At 37.4% G+C, this 20,153-nt stretch overlaps 1 protein-coding gene across 2 annotated transcripts in view; it reads right to left on the bottom strand.

Annotated features, from left to right (window-relative positions):
* The window catches only part of ScsbetaG (Succinyl-coenzyme A synthetase beta subunit, GDP-forming), a 260,513-nt gene that overhangs the window by 22,211 nt on the left and 218,149 nt on the right, over nt 1–20,153 (bottom strand). The window contains exon 11 of one of the 2 annotated variants that reach the window (XR_016550662.1): nt 3,445–3,659. Coding sequence is in view for 1 of the 2 variants with exons in the window: in XM_090415888.1 (XP_090272014.1) it covers nt 3,550–3,659 (110 nt within the window). In the remaining variant the exon portion in view is untranslated. Of the gene's footprint in view, nt 1–3,408; nt 3,660–20,153 lie in introns of those variants that run through there. The other variant, XM_090415888.1, reaches the window with a different exon arrangement.

Below are 20,153 nucleotides of genomic sequence, written 5' to 3'. Positions count from 1 at the left end.
TCATCATCATCAAATTCCTGACATGTACCCTCTAGGGGTGTACAGGATATGATAGTACTACATGAAAAATTTACATCATTACTAACTTCCTATCTACAATTTTCTTCTAAATCAGTCTATTACTTGTCAAGACTCCAATATTATCATTATCAGATCTTATATTTCTATCGTCTAAGGCACATTGTACCATATCAATCCAGCTATATCTTGGTCTTCCTCTGGGTCGTTTTCCTGCCAACCTGGCAGAGAACACTTGTTTTGCTAATCTTTCCTCGCCCATTCTGTTTAAGTGACCATATCACTTGAGATTAGCTCTGCTAACGCATTCCTGGATGCCGACAATGTCAAGTCCTTTCCTAATATCCTCATTTTTAATATGATATTGCCATTGATGCCATCTGTTCATGCCTCTAATCTTTCTCAGGACTCTCATATCTTTGGTCAAGTGTTTTACTTCTGACCCAGCTCTCTGATCCGTAAGTTAAAACTGGTTTGAACACTGTCTTGTATACAGCTAATTTAGCGTTCCGACTAATTTCTCTCTTATTCCATATGAATTTATTCAATTGACTTCCTACCATACCAGCTTTGATATACAAAAGAAAAAGTAGTGGTCCTAGTTCCAAACTCTGAGGTGTCTTTCTGTCAGCCCCCCCCCCTCCCCCACCCATGCTACTAGCCTCATATTATTATTATTATTTGACACCTCCAGGTACTCCAAAGACTCATTGAGGGAGGGCACCTGCTCTTCAACTTTATCCACCAAATGACCACAACTATACCAACGCCATCTACCGCTCACCACCACTATTTCCACAGACAATCACAAACATCCATACCCACGGTGAGATTTGACCCGTTGGCTGGAGAGTGGGTATGCTAACCACTTGGGCAGCCTGAGTGGTTAGCGTAGAATATCCATTCCCATCTCCAATTTTTGTAGTAGTTTTCCATGTGGTCAAATGACTTGGCAAAGTTGAGCAGTACATTTGTGTAGCCATTATCTTTATCCAATTCTACTGTCACTTTATTATAAAATGTGAATAAGTTACTAAGACAGGATCTACCCTTTACAAAGCCATGTTGACCACTAAAGAGTATTGCATCCCCACTGTTGTAATTTACCTTTCACCAACTTTTCCAATACTTTAACAAAAACTCCTGATATATTAATTAGTCTGGTCTGCAGTTTGCTATCTCTGTGTTAGAGCTGCCTTTATGCAATGGTACTATCTTACCCTTTTTCCACTTCAAGGAGCCTTGCTGGAGATGAGACTTAGATTGAACAACTTCATCAGAGGCAATGCACATTCACATAGTACATGGGCTGATATGCCACTGCTGTGTTCACATTCATATTTTTTTAATATGCTGAACACCTCCTGTTTACCTACTTAAATGTTGATATGCATCTCTGTTACATCAGCAACTGTAAAATCACCACCTGGATGATACACCTTTGTGAAATGATAACTCAGCAACTAAACTGTTTCTTTTGATTCAGTCACCTTCCTGCCATGAGCACTGTTTAAAGTTATTCTACAATAGTCATTTTTCCTCTTACTCGCTATACGAAAAAAAACTTTTTTTTGGGTTTCCTTTGGCCTGTTTGGCTAATTCTCTCTCATAATCTCATTTAGCCATCCTTACCATACTAGTCATCCTTCTTGGTTGCACTTTTTACTGCTCATGAGTATGCTGATTACTTTTTTTTCTTTATATTTCTTTTTTTGCAGCTCTTGTTTTATCTCCCTACTCATCCACTTAATTCCAACTTGGTTTATCAGACTGCATACCTATTGGGTATGCAGTCTGATACTGCTACTCTCAAGCAATCGCTGACCACTTGCCATGCACTACTGACATTCTTTCCTTGCAGCTTCTCGAGCCAAAGCACTGTTCCAAGATGGCTCCTGAGTCTCTCATAATTACCAGCCTTATAATTGAACATAAGCCCCTTCTTGACAGTGAATTCAACATATTTTGCAACTTCCCAGAACAAGACCACATGGTCACTCTCCCCAATTGGAGGCAGAGTGTCTACTTCATTATGGATACATCTTCTGATGCTATTATCAGATCCAACACCTTCAGACCCCTCGTTCCTTCTATAACATGTTGTTTCATGTAATTATCCCTTAGCAACTATATGAATCCCATTTCCATCTTGCTATGCCTCTTTTCCTCCCTACGATCAATATCCACATAGTTAAAGTCTCCAATAATAATTGTTCGTTCTACACTCTTTGTGCTGGTTTGCTGATACATCCATCTTCCTGTGGACCCCCTGATCTATACCCAACAACATATTTTGTCCTATTTGCCTTCATCTCACACTAGATTGCCTCAAATGAACCATCTCACTTTTGTTGGTTGTAATTCTGCAGCTATCAACAACATCCCACCTCCTGTCCTGTTCCTTCGATCCTCCCTGAAAATACAGTGCCCTTTACATTCTATTCCTGTAACCATATCATTTTCAGTCAACCAGGTCTCAGCGATGCCTATAATTTTTGGCTAAGTTCAGCTTACCAATGGTAAAACCTTCTCATCCTTATTCCTCATACTTCTTGCATTCATTTCAACATCCCTTTGTACCATAGATACCCCTGTGTAATGTCATTACCAACACATTTAAATTGGAGACCTATGATATCCCATTCGGCATTGCATAATCATTACCATACCCATGCTCTTTTTTTTTTATTTTATTTTTTTATCGCAGTGGTGGCCAGACGCATGCTAGATTTCATCCTTCCTAATATCCCTAGTTTCCCTGATTTTGCACTACCACATTCTCACTAAACAACACTTTCTTCACACATTTAACTCCCAAGCCATTCAAATGCAGTCTGTCAGGCATATACAAGTCCTTTCGTCCATCAAACTAACTCCATACATCAATAAACTGCACACCATTCCTCCTGCACAATCTCATTGGCAATCATGACCCTTCTTCTCAGTCCTGTCGTACTGTGGCAGCATACTCACAATTTTTACTTTCTTGCTCTTCATTTTCGCTTCCGCTTAGAATTCTTTCATATCTTAATATGGCTGTTTATCAGGTAGATAAAATGTTTTAGCTAAATGTGGGAGTCAGTATTCGATTTATGTGTGCTTATATTATAGAAAAAAGTGATCAGGTAGTAAATATTCAAAAAACAGTAGATAAACATAATGCTATGTTGTTGTTGTCTATTTAAGATACTTTATATTGACTACAGATTCCACCAGAGAAAGTTCAAGATCAGAACTATTTCGATGGGTACCATTGCCTGTTTTATGATATGCATTTAGCAAAATTGCTAATATAAAAACAATTTTGTGTCATGCTCAGAAACATGCACACTTGAATAAAATATATTATTACTAAATAATATGTTGTAATTAAAAATGACATTGAACAGATTAAAAGAATGATTATTTATTTTTACATACACTCACATCTTTCCAAACCAAATTATCCTGTACATCTTGGAACAGTAATATACTCATATCTTATCATGTGGACATTGCTTCTGACATTCATTTACTTTTTTTATTCTTTTATTACTGAAGACTATATACAGCTTTTTGAGCTGCATCATCAAGATTGTTAGCTGTTAGAATAGCCAAACCACTCTCTGCAAGGATTTTTTTAGCTTCATCAACATTGGTACCTGAAAAGTATATATGAAAATTGATAAAGGAAATGTGATAAACAGATAAATGGTGTTGTTAAAGATTTCCCAAACTAAGAGTCAGAGGGTATGGTATTTATTATTAATAATAATTATTACGTTACACCTCCAAGGAGTCCAAAGACTCATCAAGGAAGGGCACCGACTCTACAATTCTCAATTTCCACCACTCAATCCAACTGCAGTGAACTGCAACTACTATCATCATTTACACTAATGGCATCTACTGCCCACCACCACCACTAGTATTTTCACAGATAATCACATTTAAAGAGATGCACCTAATACATCCATTTGACTCAATAGATTTCTGCATTGAGTGCAAAAATATATCCCTGAATTTTTTCTTTTAGAGAAACTTGTGCCCAAGAATATTAGTTATTTACATGAAAACACAAGGCATAGGTAACACTATTTATTTGTTTAAAAGGCTAGATATTTCAGTCTGGTAGCAGTGACAGTTGATTGTAAGGTAGAATATGCAAACACTGGATCGATTTGAAACAGAAAGAGCCACATGATGTCAACAGCATAATGTTATAACATAGGTTAATCATAGCTGTAAAAAAAAAAAAAAAAAAAAAAAAAGTGTTATTCTAATAAGATTTTCTCATATTTTAGATAGAGATATGTAGTTGAGTCATTCCAATTCAAGTTTGGATGATGAAGCAAGGTTTCAGCAAATCTGTATACCAACAATGATGTAGTGGGCACATTTCAGACCAAAGAATATTGTCATCTGTGTCTATTCCATGTTGAGCCAAGCCAGATTTATCAGATTTTCTGCTGCAAATATACGATTGATGTTCTTGTATTCTCTTTTCTATTGAGCATCCAGTTTATCCGAAGTAGGCTATATGGCGGTCACATGGAACTTCGTATACACTAGGGAGAGACATCAGTGAGTGTTTATCTTTTGAAGAGTGGGAAACACATTGATAGTTTTCATATTTATGAATTTAGGAACACAAAACACACATGTTGAAAAGATTATTTTACTGATTAATAATAAAATAATAACTTTACGTTTCGACCCCTGTATTGAGGTCATCTTCAGAAGGATACATGTGTATAAGAACAAGCTACATGCTGTTGCACTCTATACAAGTAAATTACATCTGTGTTGTTAACTAATCTTTTTTTCTTAGCCTGCCCTCTAGTGATAAAAAATAAAATAAAATAAACCAAAAATAAAATAAAAACTCCAATAAACTCTGCTAAAGTCCTCACGTACTAGGATTCTTCTGGAATTATACAGTTTATATTGTTATATTACGATTATCTTCTGGATAATCGTAATATTGAATTGAATGTTCAGGAGGAAAAAAAAAAAAAAAAAAACCCACTTCACCAAGTCTTCTTGTATTGAGATTTTTTTCTTCGTGGTTGCTATGAAGGTTGTAGATGGGTCCTCCACATTCTTGGAATTGTTAGACCATCATTTTTATTCAGATTCAGATAATGTTTGAGCATTTCACATGCTTCCTTGAATTTCCGCTTGAACCAGGTTTTGGTGCGGTGTAGGGACTTGGTACCTTTCCAGTCAATTCTGTGATATGTTTGGAGTGCGTGGTCAGACAGGCCGGTTTTTCCAAAATGGAGGTATTTTATGTGACGTTTATGTTCATGCTTTCTGATTGGGATGGTTCGCCCTGTTTCCCCTATGTATGGTATGTTACATGTGCAATCTATTTTGTAAACCCCTGGGTGGGCTAAGTGTGGCAGGGGATCCTTGGAAGAAGGTGTCTTAATTTTGTCGGGGATTTAAAGGTGGTTTTGATGTTGTATTTGTGTAGTGTTCTGTCTATTTTTTCTGAAATGCCTCTATCATATGGTATAGCAATAGCATTCTTGAAATCTTTTTTGTTATTAGTGCTATCTTTGTGGAGGATCTTTTGAATGGTTTTTATACTGTATCCATTTTTTATAAAGGTATGTTTGATGGTCATATTCATGGTTAAGAGCTTGTTCATTTGAACAAATGGTTTGAGCTCTGTGTTTAAGGGTGCTTATGACCACTAGTATTTGTGTTGGGTGGTGATAAGAAGTTTTGTGTATGTACTGGCCTGTGTGTGTGTAGGTTTGTGGTAAACTGAGAAGGAGAGACAGCCTGAGGGAAGACGTGTGACGAATGTGTCTTGGAACTGAAGAGAGTTTTTTTTTTTTTTTTTTATTTCAATGGATACGTTTGTGTTGTTTGTTCAGGTGGCTAAGGAATGTATCTAGTGCTTGGCGGCCGTGGGGCCAAATGGCGAAAATATCGTCGATGTATCTGAGCCAAATTTTGGGCTTTAGGTACACCGATTCTAGAGCTCGTTGCTCAAAATCTTCCATATAAAAGTTCGCTATTGGGGGGGGGGGGAGAGTGGTGAGCCCATGGCTGTACCCTCTTTTTGAAGGTAAAAATTATTTGCCACACGAAATATCCGGAGCGGAGTACGTGGGCAAAGAGGGCCGTGATGTCGTGTGTAAATATGTTCTGTAAGAGTAGGATAGTATCATTGATTGGGACATTGGTGAAAAGGGAAGTGATGTCAAAGCTGACTAATAGATCTTGGTCATTGAGTGTAATATTTTTAATTTTGTTTATGAATTGTTGTGTATTTTTTATGTAGGAAGGGGAATGACCAACCAATTACTTGAGTATGGCAGCTAATTTTTTGGCTAAGTAGTAATTCAGACTGTCAATTCCTTCCACAATTGGACGTAATGGCGTGTCTGTTTTGTGTACTTTTGGCAGGCCATAAATTCTGGGCGCAGGCATACTGCAGTATTAATTTTTTAATTGTTTCTTCCGGCCACGTGTTAACTGATTTAAGTAGTTCAGTAGTTTTCTTTTTGTTACATTGTGTGGGGTTGTAATTTACCATTTGGAAGGTGTTGTGGTCTGATACCAAATGGTTTATTTTTTCAATGTAAGTTGTCCGATTTAAAACAACAGTGCCGTTCCCTTTATCTGCTTTTGTGATAATAATGTCACGGTTATTTTTTTAGGGATTTGAGGGCCAATTTATCCGCTTTGTTTAGGTTGCTGCTTAATTTTTTGGTTGAACTTCCATCTGTATTTTGTCAACAAAATTTGCGGGGAGGGATCTTAAACCTTTCTCGATATGATAAATTATATCTAGTTTATTTACTAACCTCGGAGCAATGGCGTAATTTAAACCTTTCTCCACTAGTGAGATTTCACCTTGTGTGAGGTTGTAATCCGATTGGTTGATGACCAGACAGTGGTCCGATGGTGGTTGGTTGCTCCTAACTGCGTTTGTGGGTGATTGGCTGCTCCTTCCATTATGGCGTCATAATTGTCTTGTGCTTTCCTGTAGTTTTAATGCTTGAAACTTTGTTATTAATTGTTCTTTGTTTTTGAGTAATAGGTGCTTGGCCGAATCATCTGTGACCTTGTCTAGAATATTCCAAATTTCCAGATTAACGTAACTGGATAGCTCAAATTTCAGTTGTAACACTTTGGTTTGGGTAGATGCTAAGTTCTTTTGTGCCTCATGAATTTGTTCTCTTAACAACGCTTTTTCTAGCCTGGCATAGATACGGAGCGCTTTAGCTGATGTAAATTTCTTCTTTAGTTTAATGCAGTTGGGTATTAAGTTGCTGTCTCTACAACGTTTCAAAAAGGCCAGTCAATTAATTAACATGGAACTACGTATCTTTAGTTTACTGTAGAGGCTGCACTGCTTGTGGGTCACATCTCCATGGATTATGATGACAGTCCGAATTACTACTTGGCCAAAAAATCAGCGGCCACACTCAAGGAATTGGTTGGTCATTCCCCTTCCTACATAAAAAATACACAACAATTCATAAAAACAAAATTAAAAATATTACATTCAACGACCAAGATCTATTAGCTTTGACATAACTTCCCTTTTCACCAGTGTCCCAATCAATGATACTATCCTACTCTTACAGAACATATTTCCACATGACATCATGGCCCTCTTTGCCCACGTACTCCGCTCCAGATATTTCGTGTGGCAAAACAATTTTTACCTTCAAAAAGAAGGTACAGCCATGGGCTCACCCCCCCCCCCCCCAATAGCGAACTTTTATATGGAAGATTTTGAGCAATGAGCTCTAGAATCAGTGTGCCTAAAGCCCAAAATTTGGCTCAGATACATCAATGATATTTTCGCCATTTGGCCCCATGGCTGCCAAGCACTAGATACATTCCTTAGCCACCTGAACAAACAACACAAACGCATCCAATTCACCATTGAAATTGAAAAAAACAACTCTCTTCCGTTCAGACACACTTGTCACACGTCTTCCTTCAGGCAGTCTCTCCTTCTCAGTTTACTGCAAACCTACACACACACAGGCCAGTACATACACAAAACTTCTTATCACCACCCAACACAAATACTAGGGGTCATAAGCACCCTTAAACACAGAGCTCAAACCATTTGTTCAAATGAACAAGCTCTTAACCATGAATATGAAACCATCAAACATACCTTTATAAAAAATGGATACAGTATAAAAACTATTCACAAGATCCTCCACAAAGATACCACTAATAACAAAAAAGATTTCAAGAATGCTATTGCTATACCATATGATAGAGGCATTTCAGAAAAAATAGAACACTACACAAATACAACATAAAACCACCTTTAAACCCCCGATAAAATTAAGACACCTACTCAGTTCTTCCAAGGATCCCCTGCCACACTTAGCCCACCCAGGGGTTTACGAAATAGATTGCACATGTAACATACCATACATAGGGGAAACAGGGCGAACCATCCCAATCAGAAAGCATGAACATAAACGTCGCATAAAATACCTCCATTTTGGAAAAACCGGCCTTTCTGACCACGCACTCCAAACATATCACAGAATTGACTGGAAAAGTACCAAGTCCCTACACTGCACCAAAACCTGGTTCGAGCGGAAATTCAAGGAAGCATGTGAAATGCTCAAACATGATCCGAATCTGAATAAAAATGATGGTCTAACAATTCCAAGGATGTGGAGGACCCATCTACAACCTTCATAGCAACCACAAAGAAAAAAATCTCAATACAAGAAGACTTGGTGAAGTGGTTTTTTTTTTTTTTTTTTCCTCCTGAACATTCAATAGCAACCTGTACTGTACAAATCCAGAAGATAATCGTAATATAACAATATAAACTGTATAATTCCAGAAGAATCCTAGTACGTGAGGACTTTAGCAGAGTTTATTGGAGTTTTTATTTTATTTTTGGTTTATTTTATTTTATTTTTTATCACTAGAGGGCAGGCTAAGAAAAAAAGATTAGTTAACAACACAGATGTAATTTACTTGTATAGAGTGCAACAGCATGTAGCTTGTTCTTATACACATGTATCCTTCTGAAGATGACCTCAATACAGGGGTCTAAACGTAAAGTTATTATTTTATTATTAATCAGTAAAATAATCTTTTCAACACGTGTGTTTTGTGTCCCTAAATTCATAAATATGAATGCTGATCACCGTGTAACCTTAAAAGAAGGAGACATTGATATTTTATTGATATTAAAGTAACCACTAAATTGTATTTCTTCAGAAGTCTGGAAATTGGTTCTGAAGTGTATGGGACTAGAACTCAATGCTCTTTCCTTGTTATTTAGGTTAGGTTTGTAGGAGTCAAACAGATGTTGTGTAGTTCTTTCTGAGAAGCCATTTAATTTTATATATATCATTTGATATTTAAAAGTTCTTCCTGTAATTGACGAGGCGTTAAACAAATAGCATTAGCACACTGAATTAAAGATTTTATAATTCTTTTCTTTTGAGAAGGATTGAGTAGAAATCCACTCAGTGAAGGTTCCCTTCACTGAGTGGATTTCTACTCAAGCTACTCCTCCAGAGCAGGACTATCTCCAGTTCTGTCCTTGCATACAACAGTGAAATTCCTGAAGGTAGGATCCTCATAAGTTTCCTGCAGACATAAAGAGAACAGTTTTTTTTTTCTGTAGCAAAATCTTAATATCATTGGTGAAAACTCATGACAATGCCATTGTAAAACTTTTCCTATTGTTTTGGCTTCATAGACTTGTCCAATTTCTGGGAGGTTGAAGAGTTACCTTTAACAGGTTTATATCTATTGACTGAGTTCAGAAAAGTATGGACAACCATACATTTTTTTCAGAGTGTTCATCTCTGAAAAAAAATTCAGTACATCATCTGTCAAGATCAGTTGGTAAGTTTAATTTATTTTCAGTGGATATTGAAGTATTATTATTATTATTATTATTTTTCTTTGGTGGGGATGTCTGATGGTTTATCTTTAAGTGACATCCTTGCCATAATTTTTTTGACAAGTGGTTCTCATCAAATGGAACCATTTTTAAGTTGTTTCTGTAGTGAGATCATATGTCATGTGATTGATGCATTCAACAGAAAAGCACTCACAATCATAAAGTTCAAGTATGGTGAAATTATCAGATGGTGGGATAGTCATATGAGTTTGAGTTGCTGTTGACATTTTCTTAACTGCCACCTTCTCAGCATAAGAGGATCTCAGTACACATGTGGTAATTACTAATCTTTCTTTTTGCATCCTGATATTACAGATTTTGTTCTATTTTAATCTTTTGTATTTCTTTTTCATCTTTCCACTTCTGACATACATGGGAGTAAGATGGATAATCTCCCTGACAGTTGACACATTCATTTAGCTTTCTTTTTTTTCAGTGCAAGATTTGTTACCATGCTCTTGCAATTATGGATGTACAGTCTAACAGGAGTTGAGATAGCCTGCTTTTACAGATGGTAGAGGCTTAGGTGTATCAAAAGGAAGGATGATGTTCCTAGTTAGAACCAAATAACTATCCCTATGGATCAGGATGTGCCTCACACCTCTCACTCCCTAATCTTTAAGTTCAGATTATATCTCTTTATCAGGAACATCAAGGATATCCCATTCTGAGGTCACTCCTCTAGAAGAGTTGAGTGTTTTATGAGGTGTTACTGTAACTAGCATTCTACCCACTGATACTCCTCTGAGTAGTTTTTTAAAATGTTGTTGTTGACATGACATTTCTACAAGGATATCACCAGAACGTAGTTTCTTAACTGTTTTTTGTAGAGCCTGCCAGTCCTAAACCCTTTTGAATAAAGAAGAGTGATATTTTCCCAATTGGCTTGTCACCTGTTGCATGGATGATGAGAAAAATTGGTAACATAATCTGTTTCTTACTTCTTTCATAGTGAAATGTCAGGGCTACCCTTAATACTATACCAGCACCACAGCAAGCCCAAGCTCTGTTCTCAGACAAAGGAGGTAGGAGACTTATTGCAATGCTGTTGATCATCAATGGGCAGTCTGTCCATCACAAACAAGTGCCTGACAGGGAGGGGTTTCAGAAGACTTAACTGCTATTTGGAGGTGAGATTTTGCATTTGGTCTTTTCTCAGTCAGATATGGATTTGTTGATGGCTGTTTATGAATTTGTTGTGTGCTTCAGTGAAGGCTGAAAATGAGACTGTGGTTCTTTTCTTAAGGCACTTGTAGTATAGAAAGTATTTTTAACTTGGGTATAGTTATGTTAAAGATACCAAGCAATTTTAAACCTGGTTTTACTCCATTTTTCCCAAGTAAGCAAACAGACAAAATGTCAAGTTTGCGCCTGCAATTGATTAGTGATCAGAGCTTGCTCCACCTTTACCATGAGTTGCCTTGGTCTTGCACTACCTGTGGGATCAGCTAGTCTTGCATCAATTGCAGGTGCAAACTTGACATTTTGTCTGTTTGCTTACTTGGAAAAAATGGAGTAAAACCAGGTTTAAAATTGCTTGGTATCTTTAACAAGCACTTGTAGTATACTGAATTTATCTCTTGGATTGCTTGTACTTATATATATATATGTGTGTGTGTGTGAACGCTTGTCTAGCCTGGACAGTCTTCTTTTGCCAGTTTTAGCAAATCTGTATATTGAAACATTTGAAAACAAGGTCCTAGAAGAATACCATCATAAACCAAAATTATGGAAAAGGTATGTGGATGATATATTCTCAGTCTGAAACCATGGACTACCTTCACTTCTGCTTTTTAATGAGTACCTAAATCATCAATGCCCTAGCATTAAATTCGCCTATAAATTAGAATCTAATGATTCATTAGATTCCATTTCTGGACTTTCTAATAACTAAGGATTTGGATAATTTAAAAGTGTATATTTCAAAAGCCTACACATACTGACAGATATCTGCATGCCTCATCCCATCATTATAGACCTCAAAAATTGGGTATCAATTCCACACTAGGAACAAGAGCCTGCCAACTCATCACTGACAAGGATGAACTAGCCAAAGAACTTCAACATTTAAGAAACACTTTCCTTCAAAATAGCTATAGTAAGCACACCATCTTTTGACTACTCAAGAGATAGTGTGCTCACTATAGCAAGCACACCATCTCTAGACTACTCAACCGACATGAGACCAGAGAAATTTCTAATGAAGAAGAAAACAGAGGACTCATCACTCCCATATATTAGCTCTGTGTCAATAAAAAACTAGGAAAAATACTTAAGGAATATAAAATCAACCCCCCCCCCCTTATCAAAATGAGATCACTACTAAGATCTGCAAAACCTCGACATAGCCCACTTCAATATCAGGGTGTTTATCGGATATGGTGCAACTGCTGGTCATCTTACTATGGACAGACAGACAAAAATCAACTGAACAATGCATTGAAGAACACACATTTTGAGATACTGAATGCCACAGAAATGAAGCCTCAGCTTTGTCATTGCATGTGCTGTATTCAGCTGAATACAGCACATGCGATGCTGTATTCAGCTGACCCACACGATGCTTCACAAATGAGACATCAAGTTTTATGGGATAAATCAGAACTATTATACCATTGCTATGATACAACAGAAAGAAAAATATGGGAATCTTTGAAAATAGCATTAGATCCTAAGCATTAATTAACCAAAGTATTAACTTGTCTGAATACATTCTAGCCTTCAATAATCAAGAAAGTTCACGTGAATGTGTAAACACGTGGATCAATTAGAAACAATTTTTAAAAAAATAACATCATCTTCTATACAACTGCATAACAGTTGCCACCTTTGTTAGTCTTTACTGTTTTGTCTCCTAGTTTGTTTACTTACACCTGAAGAAATCTTGTGTAAATGGGATGAAACGTTGCGTTACTAAGTAAAAAATATTATCAACTTATTCCAGTATTCTGCCTTATAAAAACTTCGTTAAATATATATATATATATATATATATATATATATATATAAAGGAATAGCTTGGATAGTGAGAAATGAAGGCCTTCATTCCACTGAAAATTTCAGCAGCAGGTTGCTCAGAGAAAGAGAGTATTTAGGATCAGGAGAATAGAAGAAGTAGTCTGATCATGCAAAGGAAGAAAAGAAGATAATCCCACTTGGTGCTGTTAAAATATCAAAGGACATGAGATTGAAAACTGCTGAGTGAAGAGTTTTTTTATTTTTATTATTATTTGACACTTCCAGGGAGTCCAAGGTCTCATCGAGGCAGGGCACCTGCTCTACAACTCCGTCTCCACCATTCAATCACCAACTGACTGCAACTACATCAATGCCATCTATTGCCGACCACCACCACCACCACTAGTATTTCCAAAGACAATCACAAACACCCATGCCCATGGTGGGATTCGAACCTGCAGCCTTTTGGCTGGAGAGCGAATACGCTATCCACTCGGCCAACCTGGCTGGCCGAGTACAATGGAAAAACAAACTTGCACGGGACTTGTACAGTACATTTTGAAGAGAACGCATAGGAAAAGTTCAAGGCCATTTGGAGAGTGTTATATAGTATTTAGTTTCAATTTTTGTCATCTTCCTTATTTCTGATTCCCTTCACTGTACTTTTTCCTGAATTTCTCAACTGTTTCAATAGCCCCAAAATGTGCTTGCCACCTTCCTAATTTATCTTCTATATTCTTACAGCAGTATTCCTGTGACTTTTGTTTAGCTATTTTTGCACATACCTTGGTTCTCTTACATTTTTCTTTTTCTATTCTTTTAGTGCATCTACTAAAAGATGCACTAAATTTCAATACATCTTCTTTTCAGGACTGCCTCTAACTTTTCCACATCCATCAGTGAGGTCTGGTTTTTCTATCCTTGCAAAGAACTTCACTATGTCTCCCAACTAAATCAATATTTTCTTCAGTTTGCCACTGAGACTCCAAGGTTTGGTTCTTATTTTCAAACTCTTTCATTTTTTTTAGGGATAATATTTGCACAATTGAGTCCACAGTTCTATAAACGCTGTCAATTAAATTTTTTTTTTAAAATTTTCTTACATACTTTTCTTTTAAATATGATATTCATTTATTTCCTGCTTAAAGTTAAGTCATGATCACTTCCAATTTCAAATTCGTTATAAACTCTTGTATCCAGAACTAGTGCGAAGATATGACTATCAAAGATAACAGAGCCAATAAGATTTCTTCTTCTCTTGCATCTTCTCTTTATATGAATATGTGCACACTATTTGAAATGTGTTAGTGATGACTAGCCCATATTTTGATTAGAAATCCAATTTTATTAGTTTTGCATGTTTCTCCAAATGTTTTCCAAACATTTTTATATACCTGAAATTCATTTCTTATCCTGCTGTTTAGATCTTCAAAACAACCAGCTTTTCTGTTCTCTTTATGTCAGCTGTCTTTTCAATTAACTTGAAAAATTCCTCTACTTCTTCCCTAATTAAGAGGCTCCGTAGCGCAATTGGAAGAACGACGGTACATTGTGCCCTTCGATTGGAATAGGCCTAAGTTCGATTCTCGTCGCGACGGGAGGAATCTTTATCTGGTCGATTTCAATCACAGGTGAGTTAGCCGATCTCATACGGAGGTAGCAGGGTTTTTTCTCCCGCATACATACAAATCGGCCCTTCAGAACACACGCAATTTACAGACAAAAATTACTAGTTGTGGTGGTGTTGGAGGTGGGCGGTAGATGGCGTTGATGGAGATGATTCGTAGTAGAGGTTAGGTGTAGAGACAGTCGTAGGTGTCCTCCCGCGATGAGTCTTCGGACTCCTTGGAGGTATCAGGAATAATAATAATAATAATAATAAAGAATAATAATAATTAGGAAAACCTTCTTTGAGACCACAGGTACAAATAAGTTCACTATCAATTTTCCATTTTGAAATTTTTCCACATAACTCTGAAACTGAATATCAATCAAGAAGTTTATATCTGTGTTTGGTATTGCATACTATTGCTATTCTCTTTCCTTATCTTGATCATTACTGCCTGAATATAACATTCTATGTTTATTATTTAGCATTATCTCAGCAACATCAGTTATGTCTACATGATATGTCTCTAATTCTTCTGCTAGTCTGACTTCTTTTTCATTGTTACCTTTTTTTTTTTTATATATATATTAATGGTGCCTATTTTGAATACTGCTGACATTGAGTTTGTTCCAGCAGCTAAGGCACTGTTTAATGGGCAACATCCCAGTCAAACATATTTGTTTAACTAAGGTGTTTGTTTGGATGTACCAACATGTTTATTTCTAATTTAAGCCAATACAGAATACAATTTGCTCAGCTAAATTCCAAACTGCAGGCTTATACTTGTTTGTTCAGTATGTAGTGGATATCTACTAATGAGGTGAACCACATGAATGTGAGGATTGGAAATTCAGAAGCCACAGTAAGCTTTTCGCATTCCATAAAAGTGATGTGAAGGTCTCCTCCCAGTTATCTAGCTTTGATTTTTAAGCAACCCCGATTCCCCCCCCCCCCCATGATATATACCGATCATAGTAAAATCTTAGACCAATATTGAGTGACATATTTCCCAAATTTAGATTTGATTCATTTATTGTTATTTCTAAATTTTTATTCTAAGTTCTAAAATTTTTATTTTCTTTTATGTATATTTGAAAATTTCATCCATCAGTCATAATTCAATGTTTCACTGCATTTTTATATCCTTGGCGATGAAATCAATAAAACCATCGATTTAACGACAGACACTAAATGCCTATTATTTAGGTACTCCTAAAATAATTTTTTTCTTTTTCTCAAAGGTTAGCCGAGTGGCTAGCACTTCGCAACCATATGCCTGGGAAAGGAGTGTCCTGGGTTCGATTTCTGTTGCTGACGTGAGGAGCTTAGGTTCTTTCTCAGACACAGCCAAGTTAGCCAGTCTTGGGCATGGACTGCAGGGTTTTTCATCCTGCAAAGCAGGCAAGCCAGTCTTGAGAATTCAACACCTTTACAGACATAGGATACACGGGGAGGCATGGAGCTAACCACCCTATCTTTGTGTATGGTTGCGGTTAAATGAATAGAAAACCCTCGACACCACAAGTTGAAAGAGGGGAAAAAGGAAGACGAAGTAAATTTCAATAATTATATTTTGTAAACATTTTAAATTTCATCATATTCTGTACCAGATATTAATGACAGTATAACATATTTCATAACTGGTTTCTGATCAATTTTCTTCCCAACTGGTCTACTATTTGTCCCGTTTTTGAGTTAATTAATTCTTACATTTGTCTTCTAAAGCATTTCAAACTGCATCAAATCCTCTTATATCTTGGTTCTGTGGCAGGGCATCTTCCTATGATTTTATTTAAATATTTGCTTCCCTAATCTTCAATCTTCAACTCAGTTAAGCAACCATACTAAGTACCACTAGCTCTGCTTATACATCATAAATATTAGTAATGCCATATTTGTTCTGGTTGATCTCATTTTCTTGAGAACTCCCATGCCTGTGATCACCAGTTTTTGATAAATTGTTTTATCTCTAACTCAGCTCTAAATCCATATGTTAAAACTTGTTTAACACTTTCTTGTAAACTGCTAGATTGATCTTTGGACTGGTTTCTTTGCTTTTATTTAATATAAATTTGTTCAAGTAGCTTCATGCCATAGCTTAGTCTGTTATCTATTTCACATCATTGCACAAAATTATTATTTAAAATTATTATACAGTCCAACATTAATGCATGAAATGGACTACCTTTTTATAAATGGGATTCAACCTTTAGGCCAAAGTTACCACAAGTGTAGGTAACTTTGGCCTGATTTCTTAAATATATTCTGTAAAGTTACAAATGTAAAAAAAAAAAACAACAACCATGAAATTGTTTCTTAATTCATGCTAAAGTAGCACAGAATTATTATTATTAAGGGATACATCGAGAGAGAGAGACCGCATACTACACGCCCCAGCTATCATACTTATTCTTGAATTCATTCACATTGTTTGCACTCACAACATCAATGTCAATCCATTCCAATCATGCACCACCCTGTGAAAGAAAAATCTAGCCCTCACCCCTTTCTAGTGGTGTTCATTCTTAGCTTCCATTGTATCAAGGGATAACTATCTGAGACAGCATGTAATTGAAAATACTAGGGGTGTGAGAGTGCTTGACCTGGTAATAGCATCTCACAATTTGACTGTAATGAATATGACCATGTTGCCACCTATTGGTGAGAGTGATCATAAGGTCTTGACCTGGGAGGTGGCTAAAGGTGTGGAATTTTTGATTAAGACAGGGTATATGTGGAATTACCGTGCTGGCAAGTATAACAAGCTTAGGAGATTGCTTGGATCAGTACCATGGCATGTACAGCTGCAAGGGCTGGATGTCGATAGAGCATGGGAAGTGGTCAAGGAGCATTTACAGGAGGTTATGGCTGATTGTATACCTAGGGTCCGAATAGTAAAACAAGTAGGGGTTAATGGATGAATAACACCATTAAGCTTGAGCTGCAAAAAAAGAAACAACTGTGGAGGGAATTTAAAGAAAGGGGTGACCTGCAGGCACATGAACGGTATAAAGTGCAGGCCAGAAGGGTAACGAGTGTGGTAAAAACAGCAAAAGCCGATTATGAAAGGAAACTAGCTATGCAAGCAAATGAGAATCCCAAACAGTTCTTTCAATATGCTGCAAGCAAGAAAAAAACTGTACATGGCAAAATGATTTTAAGGAATGACGATGGTAAGGAGGTCACTGAACCAGTCGATATAGTGGAGTTACTGAGCACGCACTTTGCAAAAGTATATCATCCAGGTGGAGACATTGAAAAAATGAAGGAGCCATTAGTTTATACGGGAATTGTGATGAATGAAGTGGAGGTGAATAGTCTATTACAGAACCTTAATGTGAATACATCTGTGGGATTGGATGGTATACCGGCATGGGTCTTGCGTGAAGCGGCTAAGGAATTATCAGAGCCCTTGACCATGTTGTTTAATCTGAGTCTCAGGTCTGGTTTAGTCCCGAAGGCGTGGAAAGAGGGGAAAATAGTTTCACTGCATAAAGGAGGATCCAAGACTATGGTTGCAAATTACCGACCGATCAGCATATCAGGAGTTGTTGTCAAGGTCTTGGAGAACGTAGTCAAGGGAAAAATACAGGAATTGATTGATGAAAATGAGATACTGTACAGGGGACAGTATGGCTTTGTGAAGGGTAGATCATGCCTGAGTAACTTGCTCAAGTTTTATATCAAGGTGACGGCTGAACTGGATAAGGGAAATGGGTTTACAGTGATACTGCTGGACCTGGCAAAGGCATTTGACAGGATACCACATGGAATTCTAATCCGTAAACTACAACATATGGGAATGGATATAGGGTTGGTGAGATGGACAGGTGGGTGGTTGATGGAGAGATATCAAAGAGTGGTTTATTCAGGCATGGAGTCCAAAAGACGGCCTGTGACTAGTGGTGTGCCGCAGGGTTCTGTTCTTGGACCACTGCTGTTTAATCTGTTCATTAACGATATAGGGAAAGATCTAAGTGGAACAGTTCATTTGTTCGCTGATGATGCAAAGTTGGGGAGGGCGATAGTGAATGCAGAAGATGTCAAAGTCTTGCAGGATGACTTAGATAGATTGGAGTTCTGGGCTAAGGAGAATGGATGTCAATTTAATGTGACAAAATGTAAGGTTATGCATTTTGGGGTGAAAAGATTAGCAGCAGTATACCACATGGGTGGAACTATACTTCAAGAGATTGATGAGGCCAGGGACTTGGGAGTGTTGGTGGCTAGGCAGATGAAGTTTAGGGGGCACATTGCGAAAGTAGCTAAATCAGCTCATCAACTCACTTGGTTGTTGAAAAATACCTTAACGAGCAGAGACAAGCAAGTTATTGTACCTCTGTACCGAGCCTTAATAAGACTTCATCTTGACTACTGTGCCCAGATTTGGTCACCTCGGTTCCTTCTTGATGGGGAGGAGGTGGAGAGGATCCAGAGGCAAGTGACTAAGATGATAGCAGGTCTATGGAATGAACCATATGAGAACAGGTTGAAGATTTGTGGGTTGCAGAAACTGGTTGATAGGCGGAAAAGGGGAGATATGATTGAGACATTCAAATTGCTAAAAGGATTCTATAAGATTAATTCAGAGGATATTTTTGAGATCAGGACTGGTGGTGGGAGAACTAGGGGACACCTATGGAAGCTGGGCAAGAGTGTGGTTAGCAGTGGTGTTAGAGCTGGGTTCTTTACTTTTAGAGTGGTAAATGAGTGGAATAAGCTGCCTGAGTCTGTTGTGGGTGCTATGACAGTGAGCGAGTTCAAGGCAAGGTACGATAGATACTGTGAGAATGTCGTATCGTTGTGTGTACATGATGTTTAAGGCCTCCCTCGATGAGTCTAAGGACTCCCTGGAGTAGCCCGAAAATAATAATAATAATAATTGGATATCTAATCACGCCGAAGTGAATGATTACATTTACTGACATTGAACTGTCATCCATTTTCCCATGCCAACAGTTCCAGCCTATTCAAATCATTCTGCAAATACTGCATATCATCAGTATTCCTGATTACCCTTCTTATCTTTGCATCATCACCAAATAGCTGTATGTTGCTTGTCAAATCCTTCCCAATATCATTAATGTACAGATTGAATAACAGTGGACCAAGCACTGATCCTTGTGGTACACCACTTGTTATTATTTTTTTTTTATTATTAATCTTTGTACTGGTTATGGGCAGTACTACCCTTACATCACGTCCAGATATCTCGTCCAAACTTGATATAGGCCTAAAGCCTTTACAAGTGTTTTACCCTATGTCTGGTCTAGTTATCATTGCAGTCATTCTCTGGTGACAACGGCATGCCACCAGTGTGCCCTGTAGGGCCCTCAAGGAAAGAACTTTTATATTTTTCTGCATAAGCCCAAGCTGTTTTAAGTCCTTATAGCTATCTGAACTCCATACGCTATGTAAAGAGATGGTGGCGCTGGTAAACCTCGGAGTTGCGCAATGCTCCTCCCGTATCTTACTAACTAGATCTTGGTTATTCTTATAATAGTTTACCTTATTATTATGGCTATAGGCTAGTGGGTGCCCTCTTCCCACCACCTGGGCATCAACTACCCAAATGTCACCATCTCTTTTAATCACTAAGTCTAGCTTAAGCTTTACAGACTCACATCCCCCATATACCACTTTTTGATATCTGCCAGTCAGCCA

This window comes from Typopeltis vanoorti, chromosome 3 (assembly GCF_054136105.1).
Source record: "Typopeltis vanoorti isolate ZY-2024b chromosome 3, IOZ_Tvanoo_1.0, whole genome shotgun sequence".
Lineage (NCBI taxonomy): Eukaryota > Metazoa > Arthropoda > Arachnida > Uropygi > Thelyphonidae > Typopeltis > Typopeltis vanoorti.
The sequence above is the reverse complement of the archived record's forward strand: the minus strand, read 5'-3'. Positions and strand labels throughout refer to the sequence as shown.